At 38.4% G+C, this 25,953-nt stretch overlaps 1 protein-coding gene across 5 annotated transcripts in view; it reads right to left on the reverse strand.

The window, feature by feature from the left end:
- PRRG1 (proline rich and Gla domain 1) overlaps window positions 1–25,953 on the reverse strand; it is a 168,759-nt gene that overhangs the window by 30,733 nt on the left and 112,073 nt on the right. For 4 of the 5 annotated variants that reach the window (XM_073901934.1, XM_073901932.1, XM_073901933.1 and 1 more), the window contains exon 4: window positions 11,985–12,819. The exons of the other annotated variant lie outside the window; for it this stretch is intronic. In XM_073901934.1, coding sequence (XP_073758035.1) covers window positions 12,151–12,819 — 669 coding nt within the window. In that variant the 3' untranslated portion in view covers window positions 11,985–12,150. Of the gene's footprint in view, window positions 1–11,984; window positions 12,820–25,953 lie in introns of those variants that run through there. 5 annotated transcript variants of the gene reach the window in all.

Below are 25,953 nucleotides of genomic sequence, written 5' to 3' on the forward strand. Positions count from 1 at the left end.
GAATCACAGATCTGTACCTCTGAAACAAACAATACATTATATGTTAAAAAAAAAAAAGAGCAGGAGGGGAAGAATGAAGGGGGGGAAATTGGAGGGGGACATGAACCATGAGAGATGATGGACTCTGAAAAACAAACAGAGGATTCTAGAGGGGAGGGGGGTGGGAGGATGGGTTAGCCTGGTGATGGGTATTAAAGAGGGCACGTTCTGCATGGAGCACTGGGTGTTATATGCAAACAATGAATCATGGAACACTACATCAAAAACTAATGATGTAATGTATGGTGATTAACATAATAAAAAAAATAAAGGGTATAAAAAAAGAAAAGAAAGAGAAATCAAAACAATCCCATTTATAATTGCACTAAAAATAGTAAAATACATAGAGATAAAGTTAAACAAGGAAGTGAAAGATTTGTGCTCTGAAAAATATAAAATATTTATGAAAGAAATTAAAGATGACACAAATGGAAGAACATTCCATGCTCATGGGTTAGAAGAACAAATATTGTTAAAATGTCCATTCTACCCAAAGCAATGTATAGATTTAATGTAATCCCTACCAAAATACCAACAGTATTTTTCACAGAACTAAAACAAACAATCCTAAAATGTTTATGGAACTAACAAAAGACCCCAAATAGCCAAAACAATCTTGAAAAGGAAGAACAAAACTGGAGGTATCACAATTACAGATCTGAAGTTATATTATATAGCTGTAGTAATCTTAACAGGATGGTACTGGCATGACAACAGATACATAGATCAATGAATAGAAAGCCCAGAACTAAACCCATGTTATGGTCAATTACTCTTTGACAAAGGATGCAAGAATATGTAATGGGTTCAACAAATGGTGCTGGGAAAACTGACCACTTTCTTTCACCATATACAAAAATGAACTCAAAATGGATTAAGGACCTAAATCTGAGACCTGAAATCATAAAAATCCTAGAAGAGGGCACAGGCTGTTATTTCTCTGACATGGGCCATAACGTCTTTCTAGATATGTCTCCTGAGGTAAAGGAAATAAAAGCAAAAATAAACTATTGGGACTATGTCAAAATAAAAAGCTTTTGCACAGCAAAGCAAACAACCAACAAAACTAAAAGACAACCTACTGGATGGGAGAAGATATTCACAAATGACGTATTTGATAAAGGGGGAGTATAAAGAACTGTATAAAGAACTTACACAACTCAACACCAAAAAACCAAGTAATCCAGTTAAGACATGAACAGACATTTCTCCAAAGAAGACATCCAGATGGCCAGCAGACACATGAAAAGATGTATAACATCACTAGTTACCATGGAAATGCAAATCAAAACTACAATGAGATATTACCTCACACCTGTCAAAATGACTAAAATTAAAAATAAAAGAAACAAGTGTTGGTGAGGATGTACAGAAACAGGAACCCTCATGCACTGTTGGAAATGCAAACTATTGCAGCCACTGTAGAAAACAGTATGGAGGGTCTTCAAAAATTAAAAATAGAATTACCATATGATCCAATAATTCCACTATTGGGTATTTACAAAAACATTATTTCAAAGAGACATGCACCCCTATGTATTGCAGCATTTACAATAGCCAATATATGGAAAAAACCCAAGTGGTCACTGACAGATGAATGGATAAAGATGTGGTACATAAATAATAGGGTATTACTCAGCCATAAAAGAGAATGAAATCTTAGGGCACCTGGGTGGCGCTGTCAGTTGAGCATCTGACTCATGATTTCAGCTTAGGTCATGATCTCAGGGTTGTGAGATCAAGCCAAACAAAAAAACCAGACTCTTAACTATAGAGAATAGATAGTTACCAGTGGGGAGGGGGAGGATGGATGGAATAGGTAAAGGGGGATTAAGAGTATACTTATCGGGATGAACACTGAGTAATGTATGAAATTGTTGAATCACTATATTATACACCTAAAAATAACATTGTATGTTAAATATACTGGAATTAAAAAAAAGTTAAAAAGTGAGTGTGTGTGCACATATCCAACATCAATGGAAATTAGATAAGGTTCTCAAGTCTTTCTAAATATTTGTTAATTCAATGATAGTTTCTGAAGTTACAATAAGTTTTTAGTGTGTTTCTTCCAGTACGTTCATAAGGATATAACTGGGTAAGTTGTTTAAGTCTGAGCATGAGTATTATTTTCCAGCATCCCAGGTTATCCCAATGTATTGCCATAGTTGAAAACCGGGATGATAAAGCAGTGATTCAAAAACATCAGGGTGCATATTCATTACCTGCGGTCTTATTAAAATGGAGATTCTGATACTGTAGGTCTGGGATGGGGCTTGGGATTTTGCATTTGTAACAGGCTCTCAGGTGATTGCTTGCCATAGAGCATACTTTGAGGAGCAAGGTGCTCACACTGGTTTGACTGCCTGGAATGCCTAGGTACTGCCCCCAGAGGCACGCAATTGGTCTGGGATGTAGCCTGGTGGTAATTCTAATGTGTAATGAAGCTTGAGAATCTCAATGGCAACGTGCATTATGATTTATCAGTTTTAGTTATAATTTTGTCAGTAGCTCTAATGTGATCCCCTTTGCCCACTGCCCAGCCTTCCTCTTATGTCAAACTCTTTAATCCATTTTCAGTTGATTTTTGTCTCTGGTGTAATACAGAGTTCCATTTTCATTCAACCCATATGGATGTCTAATTTTCCAAACACTATTTCCCAGACTTTCCCAACACTATTTCCCAGACTATACATTCCCCACTGTGTATTTGGGCACCCCTGCTGAAGATCATTTGAGTGTGTATCTGTGGGTTTATTTCTGGGCTCTCAATTCAGTTCTATTGTTTATCTGTCTTTATGCCAGTACCATACTGTTTTTATTACTGTAAGTTTGTAAGATGTTTTTATTTCAGGAAGTATGAGGCCTCCAGCTTTGTTCTTTTTTCTCAAGATTGTTTGGCCATTGGGGCCTTTTGTGGTTCTAAATGAATTTAAGAGGAATTAATACCAATCCTTCTCAAAGTCTTCCAAGAAACTGAAGAGGGGACCCTTCCAGACTCATTTTATGAGGCCAGTATTATTCTGATTGCAAAGCCAGAAAAAGACACTACAATAAAAGAAAACTACACGCCAATATTTCTGATGAATATAGATGCAACAAACCTCAACAAGTGGGATTTATCCTTGGGGCATGAGGATAGTTGAACATATGATAATCAATGTGAACAAAACATTGCTGAAAAAATTAAAGAAACAAGTAAATGTAAAGACAGATCATGTTCATGGAATAGAAGGCTTAATACTGTTAAAATACCTGTGCTACCCAAAACAACCTACAGATTCAATGTTATCCCGATCAAAATCCCAAGGCCATTTTTTTACAGAAATAAAAGCATCTATCTTTAAAAAGAGAGGAGACCCAGATAATTTTAATGTGAATTCTACTAAATCTTCTTAGAACAAGAAAACCTATAATATGAAAACTATTCCAGAGCATATAAAATGGAAAAAAAAAAAAAAAACCTCTCAATTTGTTTTACAGGGCCAGAATAACCCCAATACCAAAACAGGACAAAGATGGTACTCACACACCTGAAAAGAAAACTATGTGTTAAGGTAGAGAAATGCGAAATCCTAAATAGAAATATTAGCAAGAGTGATGTCAGCATCATGGTGTAATAAGACAGCTCTTATTTTTGTACTGCCCCACCCCAACCATCATTTGGCATCCATCCACAGACAGAAGTGCCTTTGTGGGAGCTATGGAATGATCCAGCTCCATATGCCAAATGACTCAGAAGGAATCTGGAATCTCAACCACTTGTGCACTGGGTAAAGACATATAGACTTTGTTCCCAGCTATGGAACATGTAGTGGCCTGTAAACTGGTTCCAGTCCATCCTGGCTAGAGTTCAGGAGACCCTGGAAAACAATGATTTACATAAGCATCCACAGATTAGAAAGGCTTTGTATAAGTTCAGGTTTCCAGAGAACTTCTGTACACCACTGGTACAAAATACAAATTTGGGACACACTGGGGAGAAGTACCCAATCTTCAGCTACATGACTGGGAATCAGGAAGAAGCTGGGAGAGCCAGCAAATAAGACTCTCAGAGGGTATTAAGGGGACATGGGTCAACCAACCATGTCTTAAAACATTTCATCAAGAAGCCTGCCCATGAGTTGCTGATAAAACCCACAGATGACCTCAACTGGCCCATGCATACCCCTAGCACTCAGAATGCCTCCACCACAAACCTCTGCCACACTGTGGTCAGCTTCCTGTGTATGCTCCTCTCACTTTGGTCTTCCAAAAAGTGGCACTATAGCTCAAATTTGTGGTCTCTGACTTGCAGATTCTGGTGGTTTTTTGTGCCTCCTCATTAGCACATTCATGTCAGCAGTGACAAAAGTGAGCTTTGGGAAATGGCTAGTTACCACAAACTTAAGCTTTAGTACCAGTCTTTGGAAAACAAAAGTGAGAATGTCAACTCCTGGCCTGGTGCATTGCAGGATGGAGAGAAGGCATAAGAGAGAGCTTAAGAATTCTGCCACAAGAGGGAGTAAGAAGTGGAGAGCAGCTGTATCCATAGAAAGTCTGAGAAAGTCTCAGAATCACTATCAAGGCTAATGGCAAGTATTTCTCTCCTGAAGGCAGTTAGTAAAGACTGTAAAAGATTGCTACTTCAAATGAGAACAGAGCAATGCAAAACTTCAAGGAACGTGACAAAAATCAAGGAAACATGACACAACCAAAGGATACAATAATCTTCCAGCAACCAACCCCAAAGACACAAAGGAAAAAACTGTATTAGATACAAAAAAAAAAAAATTTATGATAAGAGTCAAAGGATACCACTACAAATAGTCATCAAATTACAAAGGAACACACCAAGAGAGAAAACAAGGAACAAAGGATCTACAAAACAGAAAACAATGAACAAAATGGCAATAGTAAGACCTTACTTATCAATAATTATTTTAAATTTAAAAGGATTAAATTCTCTAATCAAAAGACACAGAATGGCTGAAGGGATAAAAAAAAAAAAACAAGGTCCAATGATAAACTGCCTATAAGAGACTTATTTTAGGGGTGCCTAGCTGGCACAGTCAGAGGAGTGTGCAAGTCTTGATCTCAGGGTCATAAGTTTGAGCCCCACAATGGGTGTACAGATTACTTAAAAATAAAATCTTTTTTATTCTTTCATTTATTTTTGAGAAGAGAGAGCATGTGCACAAGAGTGGGGAGGAGGAGGGGCAGAGAGAGAGGGAGAGAGAATCTTAAGCAGGCTCCACGCACAGTGCAGAGACTGATGTGGGCTCGAGACCATGACCTGAGCCAAAATTAAGAGTTGGAAGCTTAACCAAATGAACCACCCAGGTGCCCCCAAAATAAAACCTTTTTTTAAAAAGGCTTATTTTAGCTTTAAGGACACATGTAGAGAGTGAATAAATGGAAAAAAGACATTTCAAGCAAAAGAAAGCAGGGACAGCTATACTTCTATCACACAAAACAGATTTGAAGCTAAAAATGATCAACACAAAGAAAGTCGTTATACAAAGATAAAGGGATCAATCCATAAAGAAGATATATGTAAATATTTAGGCACCCAACAATAGAACATCTAAATATATAAACCAAATACTAACAACTAAAAGGAGAAATAAACAGCAATACAAAAAACTGGGAATTTTAAGCTTCTACTATCAAAAATGCATAGGTCATCCAGACCAAAAAAAAAAAAAAAAAAAAAGATGGACTTGAACTACACTTTAGACCACATGGACCTAACAGAAATCTACAGAACATTCCATCCAAAAACAATATACATTCTTCTCAAGTGCACACAACATTCTCTGAATAGACTGCGTGATAGGTCATGTAACAATTTTTAGCAAATTTAAGACCAAAATCACACCAAGTATCTTTTCTTTTTTTTTTTTTAAGATTTATTTATTTATTTTAGAGAAAGAGAAAGAGAGAGAGCATGAGCAGGAAGGGGAGAGGGAGAGAGAGTCTCAAGTGGACTCCCTGTTGAGCAGAGAGCCCAATGCAGGGCGCGATCCCAGTACTCTGAGATCATGACTTAATTCGAAACCAAAGAATTGGATGCTTCACCAACTGCGCCACCTAGGCGCCCCACCAAGTATCTTTTCTGAACACAACTGTATGAAGCTAGAAGTCAACAAAAGGAAAGCTGGGAAATTCACAAATATGTGGAAATTAAAAAAACATACTCCTTGGCGTGCCTGGCTAACTCAGTACGTGGAGTGTGCAACTCTTGATCTCTGGATTGTAAGTTCGAGTCCCACGTTGGGTGTAGAGATTAATTAAAAATAAAAACTTAACAACAACAAAAGAACACACTCCTGAGCAACCAGTGGGTCAAAGGAGAATTCAAAAGGGAATCAGAATAAGATCTTGAATTAAACAAAAAAGGAAACACAACATACAAAAAAAATGGGATGCAGGAAAAGCAGTTCTAAGAGGCAAGTATATACTGATAAATGCCTACATCAAGAAAAAAAAATCAAGATAAAAAGATCTTAAATAAACAACTTTACATACCAAGGAACTAGAAAAAGAACACACCAAGCCCAAAGTTAGCACAAGAAAGGAAATAAAAAAACACCATAGGAGAAAAACATGAAATAGAGACCAGAAAAAAAATTTAAAAAGATCAAGAAAATTAACAGCTGGTTTTTGAAAGGATAAATAAAATCAAAGGGTCAGAAGACCTCTCTGGCATTCTTCAACCACCTTTGATTTTCTTAAAATTCACTTGCTCATTCATTCATTCATTAATTCATTCATCTATACTTGCAGTTTTCAAGCCTTTGGGGGAAAAGTGCTCATCCCTTCTGTCAGGAGATCTTCAAGCAAGAACAATTGCCCATTGCATGGAGTCGGTGGCAACAGTTGCTGTCCGTGGTGATGCTTACTCTGAGTCCCTGCTAATACTCCTGTAGTTGGCTTCAGTTGGGCACCTTCTCACAGAAGTACTTTCTATGGATTTAGGAAAGACTGGTCCCAAGTGCAGGAAATAGGTTTTGTTGCTGGAATATTACAGATGTATCTGAGATCACGAGACCCATTTTCCACATTCAAATCAGTACTTACAGATCAACATGAACTTTGTCCTCCAATAGTTACTCGGCAGGACACTCCCAAGATACTGCTATTATTCTGAAAGTTAATAAAAATTGCCTTTTTATTTATTTTGGAATGTTATTTATTTTGGAATGTTTTTTGAAGATTTTTTAAATTTATAAATGTAGATATTACATTATAGAATGTTCAGAAAATAAAGAAATGAAAAATTTTAAAAAATCAATAAACTTTGGCTAGACTAAGAAAAAAAGAGAAGATTCAAACAAAATCAGAAATAAAAGAGACAATTACAACAGAAATACAAATGAACTGAAGAGACCGCTCCAAACAATTACAGTTGACACTTAAACATAAGTTTGAACTGCAAAAGTCCACTTATATGTGGACTTTTTACAGTACTAAGTGTAATTTTCTCTTCCTTATGATTTTCTTAGTAACATTTTATTTTCTCTACCTTATTGTAAGAATACAGCATTATAATGCACATAGCATAAAAATATGTGTTAATCAGCTATTTATGTTATTGGTAAGGCTTCTGGTTAATAGTAGGCTATTAGTAGTAAGGTTTCTGGGGAGCCAAAAGTTATACTCAGATTTTTGACTGCACAGGGGGCTGGTACACCTAACTCCCATTCAACTGTAGGCACCAACAAATTGGACAAACTAGAAAAACTGGATAATTTCTGAGAAACATACAACCTACCAAAACAGAAACATGACGAACTAGAAAATCCGAACAGACCAATTACTAGTAATGAAATTGAATCAGTAATCAAAAACCTCCCAACAAACAAAAGTCCAGTACCAGTTTTACCAGTGGATTCTGACAAACATTTAAAAAAGAATATAAATTCTTTTCAAACAATTCCAAAAAAATATGATAGAACACTTCCAAATTCATTTTACAAGGCCAACATTTTGATACTAAAGCCAGACAAGGATACCACAAGAAAATTACAAGCCAATATCTCTGATAAATATAGATGTAAAACTCAACAAAATACTAGCAAACCAAATTAAACAAAACTTTAATAGGATTATATACCATTATCAAGGGGCATTTATTCCAGGGATGCAAGGATGGTTCAACACCCATAAATCAATCAATGTAATACACCACTTTAACAAAATGAAGGATAAAAATCATGATCATTTCAACAGATGCAGAAAAAAGGATCCGGCAAAATTCAACATCTATTTATGATAAAAAAAACTCTCAGCAAATTGAGTATAAAAAGAGACCTCAAAATAAAGGTCACAGAGGACAAGCTGTGACATCCACAATGGTGAAAGCTTTTCCTCTAAGATCAGGAATGAGACAAAGGTGCCCACTCTCACCACTCATATTAATCATAGCACTGGAAGTCCTAGCCAGAGCATTCAGGCAAGGAACAGAAATAAAAGACATCCATATTAGAAAGGAAAAAGTCAAATTATCTTTGCAGATAATATGCTTTTAGATCTAGAAAGTCTTAAAGACTCCACCAAAAACCTGTCAGAAATAATTAATGAATTTAGAAAAGTTACAGGTTACAAAAACACAGCTGCATTTCTACATACTAATAACAAGAAAAAGAAATAAAGAAAACAATCCCATTTACATTAGCATCAAAAACAATAAAATATTAGGGATAAATTTAACCAAGATCTGTACATTGAAAACTTTAAGAATTTCATGAAAGAAATTAAAGATGACACAGATAAATAGAAAGATATCCTGTGTTCACTGATCAGAAGAATTGATATGGTTAAAATGTCTGTACTCCCCAAAGTCATCTATAGATTCACTGTAAACCCTATCAAAATTCCAATGGCATTCTTTACAGAAATAGAAAAACATTCCTAAAATTCCTATGGAGCTACAAAAGACCCTGAATATCCAAAGAAAGAACATAGCTGGAGGCATTGTACTTCCTGAATTCAAACAATAATGCAAAACCTTATAAAGCAAAACAGTGTGGTACTGGCATGAAAAAAGACACATAGTCCAATGGAACATAATCAAAAGCTCAGAAATAAACTCACACATAAATGGTCAACTAATATTTGACAGGGGAGCAAGGAATACTCAGTGGGGAAAGGATAGTGTCTTTGATAAACTGTGGTGGGAAAACTGAATAACCACATGCAGAAGAATGAAACTGTACCCCTATCTTATACCATACACAAAAATTAACTCAAAAAGGATTAAAAACTTTAACTTAAGACCTGAAGCCATAAAACTCCCAGGAGGTAACATAGGAAAAAGGTTGATATTGGTCCTGGAAATGATTTTCTGGATATGACACCCAAAGCACAAGCAACAAAAGCAAAAAATAAATCAGTGGGACTATATTAATCTAAAAAACTTCTGCAGAGCAAAAGAAACAATCAGTGAAACAAAAAGGCAAACTATGGAATAGAAGACAGTATCTGGAAAGCATATACCTGATAAGGGATTAATATCCAAAATATATAAAGAACTTACACAACCCAATTAAAAAATGGGCCGAGAACCTGAAAAGACATTTTTCCAAAGAAGACATACAGATGGCTAACAGGTATATGAAAAGGTGCTCAACATCACTAGTTATCAGGGAAATGCAAATCAAAGTCACAATGAGATATCACCTCACATGTGTTAGAATGGCTATCACTAAAAAGACAAGAAATATCAAGTGCTGGCAAGGATGTGAAGAAAAGGAAACTCTTGTGTACTGTTGGTGGGAGTATAAACTGATACAGCCAGTATGGAAAACAGTATGGACATTCCTCAAAAAATTAAAAATAGAACTGCTATATGATCCAGCAATTTATTTTCTGGGTATTTATCCCAAAGAAATGAAAACAGGATCTCAAAGAGATAACTGCTCCCCAATGTTCACTGCAACATTATTCACAATAGGCCACATATGGAAACAACCTAAGTGTTGGTCAGTGGGTAGATGGATAAAGAAGATGTGGTGTGTGTGTGTGTGTGTGTATATAAAACAGAATATTATTCTGCAATAAGAAAGAAATGCTGCCATTTGCAACAACTTGGATGAAACTTGAGGACATTATGTGAAATAAGTCAGAAAAAGACAAATACTGTATCAATTTATCAATCAAAAATATATCAATTATATAAGGAACTCAAAAAAGCCAAACTCAGCAACATAGAGTAGAATGGTAGTTACCACAGGCTGGGGGTTGGAGAAAATGGGGAGATATTGATCAAATGGTACAAACTATAGAGATCTAATGTATAGTATGGCCATAGTATGGCCATTATAGTTAACAATAGTATATCTTTGAATATTGCTAAGAGAATAAACCTTAAGTAATTTCACCACCAAAAAGAAATGGTAATTATATGAAGTGATGGAGGTTTTTTCTAAGGTTTTGGTGGCAATCATTTCCCAACATATAAGTGTATCAAAATCAGCATGCTGTATACCTTAAAATTACACAATGTTGTATCTCTTAAATTATATCTTAAAAAAATTGTAGTAAAACAAATCAACAGTGACCAAATTAAGTTTCATTCCAGGAATAAAAAAATAATTCCACACAGGAAAATCTATTAATGTAATTCAGAACATTAGTAGATTAAAGGAGAAAATATATAAAATAATAGTATTTGGATTATACTATTTAAAAAAAATTATTTCTCGATTATTGTCTACTCTCTCTCTGAACAACCCCTTGTTTTCTCCTTCTGGAATTTCTTCTGAGAGGTTGTTATTGTACAAGGTCCTTCTATGACTATGAATTATTATTGTTATGAATTATTTCTTTCTTGGAGATTGAATCTACTTCATATTATTAAATATTTTGATGTTTAGCATCTTTGTTAAATTTTCAACTCTTATACTGAGTAGGGTCTTCTCTCTAAACCAAACTATTAGAAAGTGTACATAAAAACCCATAACTGGAGGTTTTGTATTGGCAGCATGCATACCTGGCACTGATGGCCATTTGAAATCACACCTGTGTCTCTCTATAGAGACCGAAGTCTAAAACACAGTTCCATATTAACAGACTGACAAGGGTGAACCTGCCAAGCAGATAATCTACTATGCCAGTTTCCAGGGCCCCCAAGCTGTTACTGAGAAACAATAAACAATAACATTTGCATGACTTAATGAGCTAAAAACGATTCAGATAAAGCTGAAGACTCCATTTATTTTAATCCCTGCCCAATCCCATTTTTCACTTCTTTCCCAGAAGCAACTAGTATTATGAATTCTAGACCATGTTTTTTTCTATACTTTTGTCATACACATCCATCTATAGCAACCAGGGCTCCAAACCACCCATCTTACCCCATCCCACATAACCACACTATTTATAAGGGAAAGCAGAAGTTTCCTAATGACAATATGCATGTTCTGCAAAGGGGGTCCAAAGGCAATCACTCTCATATCTTGGGGAAGCCAGCCTAATATTCAGTTTCTCTTATCACTGTTGCCCATGATGAGCTTGTCAAAGAGGTATCCTGCCATGGCTTCTGGAGTCCCTTTCTTGCTATCTAGAATTAACAAACATTAGTATTTACATATTTTAACAAACTAAAAGTTTTCAGGTAAAGCTGAAGACCTCCTTTACTTTAATCCCTGCCCAAACCCATTTCCATCACTCTTTCCCCAGATCAACCCCAATCATAATTTTCAGGCCAAATTTTTATACTTTTACTATGCACAGGCTCCCACATTCATCAGGGCCCTAGATCACCCACCCCACACTGTTTATAAGGGTAAGATTAATTTTTTGTTTTCCACAGTCCCATGAAATATCTTCTCCCTCCATCTTCAGAGGTCCTGAGCTGCATGTAGATGGGGTTGGGTGGGTGGAGAAATTCCTGAATACCTGTTTTAAAACTTCAAAGGTGAGAGATATGCATACAAATCAACCAGAGACCTTTATTTATTTAAGAACCAAATAACTTTATTGAAACCAAATTAACTTTATTTATGGCAGAACTGGAAGAAAAAAACTGGAACGTTTTGCAAAGGCAATACTGCAATATGCAGGCTCGGCATGGTGATCAGGGAAAGTCACCATGCACCCTGTGGCTATAGGGGAAACAGTCCCAACTCAGTTCTTTTTGTCGCTGTCACCCAGGGTGAGCTTGTCAAAGAGGTACTCTGCCATGCTGGCTTCCGGGGCCCCCATCTTGCTCAGGTTGGTGACATAGCCCCCCAGCTCTTTGATGGACTTGACTTGCTCGTGCAGGTAGTGGCTCTCGAGGAAGTCGCACAGGTGGGCGTCGCTCTTGTCGGTGGCCAGCTGGTGCAGGTCGAGCAGGCTCTGGTTCACGTTCTTCTCCAGGTGCAGGGCGCACTCCATGGCCTTCAGGCCGCTCTCCCAGTCGTCGCGGTCCGGCTTCTTGATGTCACAGTGACGGATGCGGCCCCCGCGCTGGTTCTGCAGCTGCATCAGCTTCTCGGTCTCCTCGCGGGACTGGCGCAGGAAGTACTGGGCGAAGTTCTTCAAGGCCACGTCGTCACGGTCGAAGTAGAAGGCCATGGACAGGTACACGTAGGAGGCGTAGAGCTCCAGGTTGATCTGGATGTTGATGGCGGCCTCGCAGTCGGGGTGGTAGTTCTGGCGCACTTGTGAGACAGGCGCAGTGGCCATGGCTAATGGCCCAGGCACCAAGGCGAAGGCAAAGACCGCACGGAAGCGAGGGCTGCAGAGCAGGCAGCGGCGGGGCCGAGGGTGGTGGCGGCCTCGGAGATTTCCCAGCCTGAGTGGCAAGGGAGGCTGGAGGCAGAATCAGTGACAGTTGGAGACCTCAGGAAACTGTCAGTTGGAACGTTGTGCGAGCTCTGGGATGGGACCTGAAATGGGGTCCAGGGAAGGGGGGACGGCGAGCTTCCGGTTGGGGGGTGGGGTTGGGGGTGGGGCCTGAGTGATGTGTTCCAGGTTCTGCTGTACAGCCTAAGTGAGGCAGGGCAACCCTACGCTGGGCACTTGGCATTTATTAAGTTTTTAATTATGTGATAATGTGTCTATTTTCCAAGTACTTTATTTTGTTCTCTAACTGATCCCCTCTATTACAGTCTGTTCTTATTCAAACTCAAATACATACTCTTACTCAAATTCAGTCTTATTCAATTCAAATTCATAGTCTTATTCAATTCATATTCATACTTTTTTTAAAAAGATTTTTTATTTATTTGACACAGAGAGAGAGACAGTGAGAGAGAGAGCACAAGCAGGGGGAGCGGCAGGCAGGCAGAGGGAGAGGGTGAAGCAGGCTCCGTGCTGAGCAAGGAGCCCGATGCGGGGCTTGATCCTAGGACGCTAGGATCATGACCTGAGCCGAAGGCAGCCGCCCAACTGACTGAGCCACCCAGGCGTCCCCTTATTCATATTCTTAATTCAAATTCATATTCTCAAAATTCTGGGTATGAATTTTAATTTTTTGGTAAAGTTTTCTTCTGTTTCCTGTATTTTTTTTTTAACCTCAGGAATTGTTCTGTTTGTTCATCATGACCTTCTCTTTCACTTTCCTCAAATATTTTGCAAAACTTTTTCCATGCATACTTAGGAATAAAGGGCACATTTGATTAACCTATGTAATTAGCATGTATCTGATCCACAGTTGTGATGTCCTTTACACTAACAGGCTTTTCCTTGAACAGGAAGGCAAAGTACATCAATAAGGGAGTGGTCTCCTTCTTGACACATGTATCATTGGTCTTCTTGGCATTCACAATATTGGTCCAGAGATGGAAAGAATATTACCTGATTTGCCTGTCCCACGTGGTATTGTTCTTAAGCATTTTAAAACAGTAAAATTAAAATTCCAGCTAAGAGTAAGTACCAGCCACCAATTTTTCCATTTCAATCATATCTGAACTTGAATAAGTATATTGTGATGTGTCTTTATGGCCTAATAATGGCCTAATAAGAACCAACATAAGAAACCTAGAGGTAAGTTGTTTCATTGTAAAACTCCTGGCATAACCATCACCAATTAAATTAGGAGGGAACTGTGTTCAATGCAAAGCAAGGGAAGGGGAAGGAGGGGTGGAGAAGACACTGAATTAGGAGATCTGGGTCCTATTTTGGGCTGCACCAATTGCTATGGAAAAGGAGTAAACTGACTTCTTTGGGGCTATTATTTAAAAAATGAAGAGCTTGACCTATTTGGTTTTCATGGACCCTATCAATTATAAATATTACTGGAGCCTATTCCATGAATCTTTCTTCAGCTGTGGAATGGAAAGAAAAATCAGCCTATAGTCTATTCATGACAAGCAGTGACTGGTATCAAATATTAGCTTTGGGAATGGGACAATACCTTAACCTTCAAATAATAATGCTGTTTCAATTTGTGGCATTCATGCAAGTCTTTAAAGCATACACTTGAAGAAAAGGTACAGCCATCTTTGCTCAGTTGGTTGTTTTATGTGCATTGGGAGAATAAATTGTCTGTTTCAGCTTGATAGTACCCAAGACCTAGGGCCAACAATATAGGGCTATCGCAAAGTTCCAATTCCCTTTGCCACTGATTTTATTGTACTTTGGAAGTAGCTAGACGAAATCTTATTTCTACAGTTACTGATATTCCAACTATGAGAGCCGCTGTCAGTCTTGTCCTAGGGAGACTATGCCCCCATGTGGGGGTGGGGAGGGGGAACAGTGACAACTCCCAATATTAAAGGAATCAGCAGTTACCTACTATAACAGAAAGTGATTTACAGTGGTGGTTGCACCCAGATGGGAATCTCTGAGTGGGCATGAGTGGTGATTCATTGCTGTATTTTATCAAATATACCATGAACTGAAAAGCACACTATTTTTTTATGTATTAAAAAAGAAAAAAAATGCTTTCAACTAATCCATGACATCATCGATCTTAAGCTGCACTTCAATTTTTCAGAGATTTTAAAATGTGAATAAGTGATTCATCAATGAAATATGGTAATTTTTTTCATCAGCTTGTTTGAATACATTTATCAAAGTAGCTACCTTTTAAAATATTCATAATTGTTTATACTTCTTGGTAATTTATTTGTGGCCCTAATAGTCTACAGTATTATGTACAGACAGAAAACATTAATAAAGAAAAAATACGCATTTTGTCTTGGATATTGTATCATTTTACATTTCAGTCTCATCCTAGAATGGGTGGTTTCTGACTTTTCTTTTCTTTTTGTGGAGGGAAAGGCTTAGTGTATTAAACAGGTAAACCCCTGTTCTTTGAATTCATGGCTAACCTCCTCCTAGCATGCTATGGGAGGCATGTGACATCATCTTTCAAATGAAATAATAGATAATAACGATTTAACAAGCAAAATTGCTGACCTAGGTTTCTACTCAAATCCCAATTTGAATGTGAAAGTTTTATTCTCATCAATTTCACTGACTGATTGCAGCTCACTGTTACATAATGTGAGCCATTTCTAACAAGGAGAGTACCACCTATCAAGCAATTACCCATCCCAAAGCAGCAGCACAGTAGCCAACAAGGCCACTAGGATCACTGCTGCACATGCTAAGTTAGCATGTCACATTTCAGAGTCACAGTTACTGTTCAGAACTTAAGACTTTGAACTACTGAGGGGAGCTCTAAGAAAGCCAGGGTTAGGTTATGTGTATGAAGAGTTAGGATATGTGTATGAAGAGAACACAGACATTTCACCCCCTGAGTGGACATATGCTTAAGCAGTGGAATGGGTGATGTACCCCACTCCTGCCCCCTGTGCCCATATGAAGGGCAGGGTGGATCTGAGGAAAGTAAGGTAGAGAACAGGGTCAGTGATGCTACAGACCTTTCCCAAAGATTAAAATAAGGGTGTAAGAATTTCCCACCAGTTAGGTGGATACTGTGGAAAATCTGAGCCATGTTGCAGCTATTCTGTCCCAGAGGGCTAAAGGCCCCAACAAGGATGTGAGGCATACATACTAGGATAGAAGCCAGCTGGGAAAGGGGGTAGAAGAGGCCAACAAGGAGTCATAACTCCTATTCCGGGAACTATGTTGTACAGAGGTTTCTTTTAGGGACCCCTTGAAGAACACTGTTCACCTCCCATCCAATTTTAATTAGGCCCACCAAAGAATTAGTGACAACCAAAAAGGGGATAGAGCAATACCAGTTAAGTTAGAGACATCTGTCCCCTTTCCCCTTCCTTTCCCCTGAAAATACTTAAGGAGAGAGATGGGAAGGGTAAGGGTTAAAGAGCAGATCATGCTTCTCTCCTCACTCCATGATCTTAAGGTCAAAGTCTAGCCGGAGATGAAGGAGCAAAGGAGAAAAAAGTGGGCATAAAGGAAATCCAACACTGAAGTTTCAATTGGAAGAGAATGGGTAGGAGATCTGCCTATCACTAAGGAATGGGAGTTTAGACTGTCAAACTAGAGTGGCTACACAAAGCAGGGTCTTTTTAGACACCTGACTCATCATTTATGTGACCCCAAACTCTGGTGCAATATTGTCATGGAATCCTTGGATTTCCACCATATCCATCAGAAGAACACCTTCTGGCAAATTAATTCTAATAATAAGCACTGATGAGTTCTCAAATTCTGTATGTGTCTTTAGTATAATCCTAGGTGAATAGCATATCTGGAGGTTAAACAGGGCATCACTAACTAGACACTGTTGCCTACAATAATATGCAGAGTTACACTAAATCTATGATGCAAATGATTGTACAAGTGACAAAAAATTGGGCCCATTACTCCCACCAGTACCCAATCTATGAGGGCAGGTCTGAAAAAGAGTAACTGGTAGTGGGAGAGGAAACCTGTTGAGGTAACTTCAGGTCAAGGTTAACAGACTCCTGGCATGGAGAGACCCACACTGTTTTGGTAATACAGATTCTGAAACCCTCCAAATTAAGTTCTCACTGTAACCTGAAAAGGATAACTACGACTTCAAAGGATTTATAATCTAAAAAAGGGCCCAAATGCCAGAGAATAAAACACCACTAATTTAAAAAATATCAACAATTTAATGAATAAAAACTTACTTTAATTGGTCATATAAGGTTTTTCAAAGTGTCCAAGATGGTGACATAGGAAGACCTTGAACTCACTCCTCCATGGACACACCAAATCTAAACCTACATATAAAGCAATTCCTCCTAATGAACTGAGGACTGACTGAACAGCTTCTGAACAACAAAGGATAGAGGGGCAGCATATAAAACAGCAGGAAAGAAAAAGACCAGAACTCCCACCTCCTACACTGTGAACTACAGTGGGGAGGGATAGTACTGAGGGATCAGAAACAGATTTGTCTGCCCTAGGGCACAGAAAAGAAGGCACAATTTAAACGAGCAACTAGAATATAAAGGAACCAGTCCTAGGACTCTGCCAAACAGCAGGAAGCTTCCCAGCTGTTTGGGTTGAAGGGGCTGGTGAGCACCACAATTTATATTCCCTCTCCACCTTGACTGCACATATGGGAGTAGTGTCTGGGTGCCCTAGCCAGCGAGCTACCTTAGTGAGCCCTGAGCCCCTAGCCCACACCAACCCCAGCCTTCCCACTAAAGTGGCCCCAGCATCACACGTACGTGGACACTGCTGGACAATGTCTACAATAGCTCTAGTAATCTCACCAAGGCAACACAGGTATCAAGCATCCCAGGATACTCCAGCCTTGCACCCACTTTAGCTCCAGGGGACTCGCCAGGGCACCCCCTATGCAGAGTGCCCCAGGACCTCCCAGACCACACCTGTTATAGCTCCAGCTGTACTGCCAGGCTGCCCTCTATCCAGAGAGCCCCAAGGCCCCCCAGCTTGTGCCCACTTCAGTTCCAGCTGTCCAAGCAGGGTAGCGCCAGCCGAGTGCCCTGGGACTTCCAGCCCATGCCTGTTAAAACTCCAGCCAGCCAGCCAAAGCTGCCAGGGACATGCGGTCTAAACAGGGGCTGTCCCTACACAAGGCCATTATAGGTAGATATTCTGCCTCATTCATAGACACAAACACAGAAAGTCAAACAAAATGAGGAAACAGAGAAATATGCTCCAAATGAAAGAATGAGACAAAACTTTAGAACAAGAAAGAAATGAAACAGATAAGCAATCTACCTGATAAAAAGTTCAAAGTAATGGTCATAAAGATGCTCCCTAGACTAGAGAAGAATGGATATACTAAATGACTCATTGAGAACTTCAACAAAGACATAGAAAATATAAAAAAGTATCAATCCATTGAATACAATAAATGAAACGTAAAATACACTAAAAGGAATCAACAGCAGATTAGAAGATGGAGAATAACAGAGCAGCAATCTGGAAGACAGTGTAGTGTTAAGCACCCTGCTGAACAGCAAAACGAAAAAATAATTCTAAAAAATGAGAATATGTAAAGGGCTCTTTAGGACGACATCAAGCATAGTAACATTTGCATGAGAGAGATCCCAGAAGAAGAGAGAAAGGGGCAGAAACTTATGTGAAGAAGTAATAGTTGAAAACTTCCCTAACCTGGGGAAGGCAATGGACATCCAAGTCCAGGAATAAAAGAGAGCACCAAACAAGATGAACTCAAGGAGGTCTACACCAAGACATATAATAATTAAAATGTAAAAGATTAAAGATAAGTTGGGAATCTTAAAAGCACCAAGAGAGAAGCAACCAGTTATGTAATAGGGAAACCCCATAAGGCTGTCAGCTAATTTTTCAGCAGACACTTGACAGGCCAGAAGGGAATGGCATGATATATTCAAAGTGCTAAAAGGAAAAAAAAAAACACAACAAAGAGTACTCTACCCAGCAAGGTTATCATTCAGAATTGTGGAGATAAAGAGTTTCCCAGACAAATGAGTTAAAGTTTATCACCACTAAAATGGCCTTACAAGAAAGGTTAAAGGGACTTTAAGCAGAAGAGAAAAGGCCATAATTAGAAGAAAATCATGAAAGGAAAAAAATTTCACAAGTAAAAGCAAACATACAGTAAAGGTAGTAGATCAATCACTTATAAAGCTAGTAGGAAGGTTAAAGACAAAAATAGTAAAAATCGATTATCTAAAAAATAGGGGATTCACAAAATAAAGATATAAAATATGACAACATATACATAAAACATGGACGAGGAAGTAAAAATAAAGTTCCTCTTAGAATGTGCTCCAATTTAAGCAACCATCAACATAATATAGACTGCTATATACTTAGGATATATGAATCTTACGGTAACCACAAACCAAAAACCTATAATAGATACACTAAAAATAAAGAGAAAGGAATCCAAGCATAACACTAAATAAAGTCATCAATTACAAGGGAAGACAGCAAGAGAATAAGAAATGAATAGAGTAGTACTAAAACAACCAGAAAAAAATTAACAAATGGCAATAAGTACGTATCTATCAATAATTACTTGAAGTATAAATGGCCTAAATGCTTTAATCAAAAGACACAGGGTAAATGAATGGATAAAAAGGGAAAAGATCCATCTATGTACTGCCTATAAGAGACTCACTTCAGGGGCACCTGGGTGGCTCAGTCGGTTAAGCGCCCCATTCTTGATTTCAGCTCAGGTCATGATCTCAGGGTCGTGAGATCGAGCCCTGCCTTAGGCTCCATGATTGGTATGGAGCCGGCTTAAGATTCTCTCTCTCCCTCTGCCCCTCCCTACTTTTGAACTCTCTCTCTAAAAAAGAGACTCGCTTCAGACCTAAAGACACATACAGACTGAAAGTGAAGGGATGGAAAAAGATTCTCCATGGAAATGGAAGCAAAAAAGAAGCCAGAACAGCAATACTTATATTGGACAAAAAAGACTATAGCCAGAGACAAAGAAGGGCATTACACAATGATAAGAGGATCAATCCAACAGGAGGATATAACAATTGTAAATATGTATGCATCCAACAGGAGAGCACCTAAATACATAAAGCAAATATTAGCAGACAAAAAGGGAGAAATCGACAGTAATGTAATTAATCGTAGGGCATTTTAACAACCCACTTACATCAATGCAGAGATCATCCAGAAAGAAAAGTAACAAGGAAATAGTGACGCTGAATGACACACTAGACCAGATGGACCTAACAGATACATAGAAAACATTCCATCCAAAAACAGTAGAATATACATTCTTTTCAAGTTCACGTGAAAAATTCTCCAGGACAGATCATAGGCTAGGCCACAGAACAAGTCTCAATAAGTTTAACAAGACTGAAATCATATCAAACATCTTTTTTTGACCGTAATAGTATGAAACTAGAAAGCATATGCAAGAAGAAAACTGGAAAAAAACACAAACATATGGAGGCTAAACAAAATGCTACTAAATTTACAACCAATCGGTCAATGAAGAAATCAAAAAGGAAATAAAAAAATACATGGAGACTAATGAAAATAAAAACACAACAGTCTCTCGGCACACCTGGGTGGTTCAGTTGGTTAAGCCTGCAACACTTGATTTCAGCTCAGGTCATGGTCTCAGGGTCATGAGATTGAGTCCCGCATTGAGCTCTGCGTTTAGTGTGTCTGCTTGAGATCCTTTCTCTCCCTCTGCCCCTCCTCTCTCTTTCAAATAAGTAAGTAAATAAAGTCTTCAAAAAAAAAAAAAAACCCCCACACAACAGTCCATATTTGGGACACAATGAAAGTATTTCTAAGAGGAAAGTTTATAGCAATAGAGGCCTACCTCAAGAAACAAGAAAAATCTCAAACAATCTAACTTTACACCTAAAGGAACTAGAAAAAGAACAAAGCCCAAAGTTAGTAGAATAAAGGAAATAATAAAGATCAGAGTGGAAGTACATGACATGGAGACTAAAAAGAAAGAGAAAAAAAAGAAAAGATCAACGAAACCAAGCACTGGTTCTTTGGAAAAAATAAACAAAACTGATAAACTTTCAGCCAGACTCATCAAGGAAAAAAAAGGACACAAATAAAATCAGAAATGAAAGAGAAGTAACTGACAGCACAGAAATACAATGATTGTAACACACTGCTATGAAAAATTTATGCCAACAAAGTGAACATAAAGAAAATGGATAAATATCTAGAAATATACAATCTTCCAAAACTGAATCAGAAATAAAGAAAAAAATCTGAACAGACTGATTACTAGTGAGGAAACTGAATTTTGTAGCCAAAACACTCCCAACAACAAAAGTCCAGGGCCAGATGGCTTCACAGGTGAATTTTACCAAACATTTAAAATAGAGTCAATCCTTATTCTCCTCAAATTATTCCAAAAATTGAAGAGGAAGTAACACTTCCAAATTCATTCCATGAGGCCAGCATTACCCTGATATGATAATCCTGACAAAGACACTAAAAAAAAAAAAAAAAAAACAAAAAAACCACACACACACCAAAAAAACAAAACCACACCTACAGGCCAATATCCCTGATGAACACGGATACAAAAATCCTCAACAAAATATTAGCAAACTAAATTCAACAGGACATTAAAAGGATCATTCACCATGACCAAGTGGGATTTACTCCAAGGATGTAAGGATGGTTCAGTATTTGCAAATCAACCGATATGATACACATTAATAAAACAAAGGATAAAAATTATATGATCATCTCGGGGCGCCTGGGTGGCTCAGTCGGTTAAGCGTCTGCCTTCAGCTCAGGTTGTGATCCCAGAGTCCTGGGATTGAGCTTCGCATTAGGCTCCCTGCTCAGCAGGCTCCCTGCTCAGCGGGGAGTCTGCTTCTTCCTCTCCCTCTGCCCCTCCCCCTACTCATGTGCATACATGCACGCATTCTCTCTCTCAAATAAAATCTACATCTCAATAGATGCAGAAAAAGCATCTGACAAAATTCAACACCGTTCATGATAAAAACTCTCAACAAAGTGGGCTTAAAGGGAACATACCTCAACATAATAAAGGCCATGTATGACAGACCCACAGCTAAAATCATACTCAGTGGTGAAAAACTGAGACTTTTCCTCTAAGATCAGGAACAAGATGAGGATTTTCAAAATACACACAAAATAACATACTTTGGCCCTGCCTAACTTACTATCTTATTCTCAAGAGATCCCAAAAGAAGTAGTGGGGATGCCTGTAGGAGCCCCAGGAAACAATTCTCATGTGGTTGAAGGGAAACTTCATATTTGGCTCCCCCAGGAGGGGCTTGGGATGGGCCTAGGGAACATGTGGGAACATGTGGATGAATATGCAGAGTATGGCTGGGAGATGGTGGCAGTAATGCTCCATGTTTGCCCCTACATGTCTATGCCCAGACTCAACTCCTACCTCCTTTCCTTCCTGAAGTCCCTCATCCCTCAAAGGGCAAAGTTCTGAATCAGCGGCTCAAGTGCCATCAGAGGCTAAGTGAAATAGGAGTTTCCTTAACAATGCCAAAGAATCTGAGTTTCTGCCTGCAAGTGTGATGAGAAATCTCTGGGGAACTAGTAACCAAGTCTAAAATACCTCAGACACCGAACACTTCTTTTAATTGCTATCTCCACACAAAAGTGTCTACATGCTACCTCTTGCCGTGTGCTCCAGATTCAGAGAGTTCCAGTGTTGCTTTTGTTAACAACATCTAGCACTAAAGGGCACTGCATAGTTCTTTCTTCAATTTCTCTTTCAACAATTTCCACATAAAACCAATTTAAATAGCAACACTTTGGAATGATAGGTATTATCTGAAACACAATCAATCATTGGACCTAGATCTAAAAGCCCTGGATATTACTGACTCAGTTTCTAAAATGCAACCACAGCTTGGGGGTAGAGTGGAGCATGGAGGACACAGGGAATGGGATAAAAAATTGGGATGATGCACCCAGACAGGACACCCCAGTCATCCGCACCCCTGAGAATACCACACACTGTAAAGCTTTTTGAGTATTCCAACTACATGGTTTTAGTTGAACAACTTGCTTTACAATCTTATAAAATGTTAGTGCTGATCATGTACATTAGAATCCCCAAGGCTGCTCCTTAAAGCATGTTCCCTGGTCCCGTGGAGACCTGTGGACCCTGAACCGTGAATTTTAAAACTAAACATTTTTATTTTGCAGTAATTTTATATTTATAGCAAAGTTGCAAAGATAGTACAGAGCATTCTCCTATACTCCTCAGCAAGTATCCACTAACATTAGCATCTTACAATGGAATGGTACATTTGTTAGAAATAGTGAACCAATACTGGTCCATTACTATTAACAACAGATTTGCATTTCACTAGTTTTCCCACTAATGACCTTTTGACCAATATTGCGTTTAGTCATCATGTCTAGTCTCCTCTGGTCTGTGACAGTTTCTCAGTCTTCTTTTTTATGATCTTGTTTTGAGGAGTCAGGTATTTTGTACAATGTCTCTCAATTTGGATGTCTTTGGTAATTTTCTCATGATCCCACTGGGGTTATGCATTGGGGGGAAAACTCCACAGAAGTGAAGTCCCTTGTCATCACATGCTATATATGACTTATCACTGATGATGCTAACCTTGATCACATGGTCAAGGCAGTGTTCGCCAGGTTTCACCATGGTAAAGTTATTTCCCAGCACTACCCATACTCTATTCTTTGGAAGCAGATCGTTAAGTCCAAACCACAAACAAGAAAGGCAGAGAATTAAGTTCCACCTCCTGGAAAGGGGAGTATCTGCATGTATAATTTGGAATTCTTGTGTACTGTATATTTTTCTCAGCTATTTATTTTTTCATTCATTCATTTATATCATTGTGGACATATGTGTATTTACTGTATGCTTTGGGTTATAATCCAATATTGCATTACTTATTCTGTGACTCAAATTGTTCCAGCTCTGACCACTGAGACCTCCTTCAGGTTGGCTCCTGTGTCCCGGTGACATGCTCCCATTCTTTGTTTTTAGCACTTCCTCACTTTCTAGTACTGCAGTATACTCCAGTTCATCTTGTATTCTCCCTGCCCCAGCCCTAGAATTGGCCATTTCCCTAAATAGTCATGGTTCCTTTTACTGTGGAATAGTATTAGAAACGCAGATCTAGGTGCTAAGTGGAACTATGCAGTTCTGACAAGTAGCCGACCTGATTCTTATGCAATCTAGTAAAGTTTGAGGATAACCATTTTGAAAAGTCAAGCACAAATAAACTAGAATACATGAAGAAAAGTTCTGAAATAGCTGTTTTAAAAAATTACTTATATTTTATTCATGTTAGTTCAAAATTTAAAATTCTAACATGCAAAGCACCCTGATGCACCAATAGAGAGGAAAAAAGAAAATAACGGAAGAGATCAAATAATGATTCCTAAATAAAGTGACTGTAATGGAGCACCTAAAAACTAGAACAGAATTTATTTACTGAGAGCATCCTCTATGCCAAGTACTAAGCTAAGTGCACAGCCTCAAACCTAATGCTGTAGGTATAATTTCTACTTTTTGAAAGATACAGAAATTGATGCCTAGAAAGGTAAAATGTTTGCACAAAGCAATACAGTCAGTAGGTGGCAAAGTTGAGACACCAAATCAGGTCCACTGGTCATTCTCAAGGCAGAGGATTGTGGCACAGAATTCTGGTAACTACTGCGTATGTGAGATTCTGTGTATATGTATGCTGTCTCCATCATATCTCAAATGCCATGATGGTCAGCTTATTCACTGTTTTATGTCCCATGTCTGTTATATAGCAGGTACTTAGCAGATAAATCTGATTAAATCTGACCAAATTTTTACACGATGAGAATGAGAACCATGAACTACGCTTTCTTCCACTATATGTTATAATTAGACTTGTGTTCCAATTAGGTAAAAAATTACAAAAAAGAAAAAAAAACCCCACCCCATCCTACTGAAAGCATACTTCTAAATTAACACAGTTCAGATTTGGGGATGATGAAAATATGTATGAATGAACCTGAGTGATAAATTTTAGTAAACAAAAAGATAGTTAATAAGTAGTCTAAGTATAGAAAGCAAATCCCAAAAGTCAATCATTTTCTTCACTGCCAGAATTAATCAGTCATGAACTTCAAAGATGAAACTGTGTTGTTCAGTACTTCTTAACACAGAGCAGATCCTTGTTAACATATAACAAACACTATTCTGAAACAGATCAGGGATCAGAATGCTATTTCTATTACACTTATTAAACCAAAAGACTTTGGGCACACCTTATTGTGAATGGTATGGTTTTAACGACATAAACTAACTCAGATGACAAGCTCTAAACCATAAAGGAAAGGAACCTAATACCAGTATAATAATAAAAAAGTTTTTAAGATTTTTTATTTATTTATTTATTTATTCATGAGAGACGGAGGGAGAGAGAGAGAGAAGCAGAGGGAGAAGCAGGCTTCCCGCTGAGCAGGGAGCCCGATGCGGGACTCGATCCCAGGACCCCGGGATCATGACCCGAGCCGAAGGCAGACGCTTTAACTATCTGAGCCACCCAGGCGCCCCTAAAAAAGTTTTTAAAATTAAGTCCACATCTATCATCTATTTTGTGAGTAAGTTTTAAATCACTACTTCCTATGAAATAAATGTACCTCATAATATGCCAATCCAGTCATTCATTCTTCATTCATGCTTCAAATATTTAATTAATTCCTATTATGTGCCAGCACTGTTTTATATGCTAAGGACCATAGCTATGACCAAGCAATGCAGCTGTTGTAGAGCTAATAGTTCTCGAGGGAGAGCAACAATAAATAAAATTAACAGATGTCAGAGGTGAGAAGTGCCGGAAAGAAAAATAATTCAGAGAAGGGGCAAGAGGTTACAAGTTAAGGTAAGATTCATTCTTGCTGAGAAAGTGAACTTGACCTCAAGTGGTGAGGGAGCCTGTCTGGAAGAGAAAAGCCCAAAGCGCCAAAGTCATGCACTGTGACTACACGGGCAGGACGTGCACTGTGTATTTCTAAGGAGCCACAAGAAAGCCACAGCAAAGTGAATGAGAGGCAAAGTGTCAGAGGAGATGCGAAGGAGTGGAGAGGAGAGGGCCTGGGACTGCCAGTATAGTGCCCTGTGGGTGATTC

The sequence above is a fragment of the Callorhinus ursinus genome, unplaced genomic scaffold, assembly GCF_003265705.2.
Source record: "Callorhinus ursinus isolate GAN/ISIS: 27379988/994484 unplaced genomic scaffold, GSC_fseal_2.0 scaffold16, whole genome shotgun sequence".
Classification (NCBI taxonomy): Eukaryota; Metazoa; Chordata; class Mammalia; order Carnivora; family Otariidae; genus Callorhinus; species Callorhinus ursinus.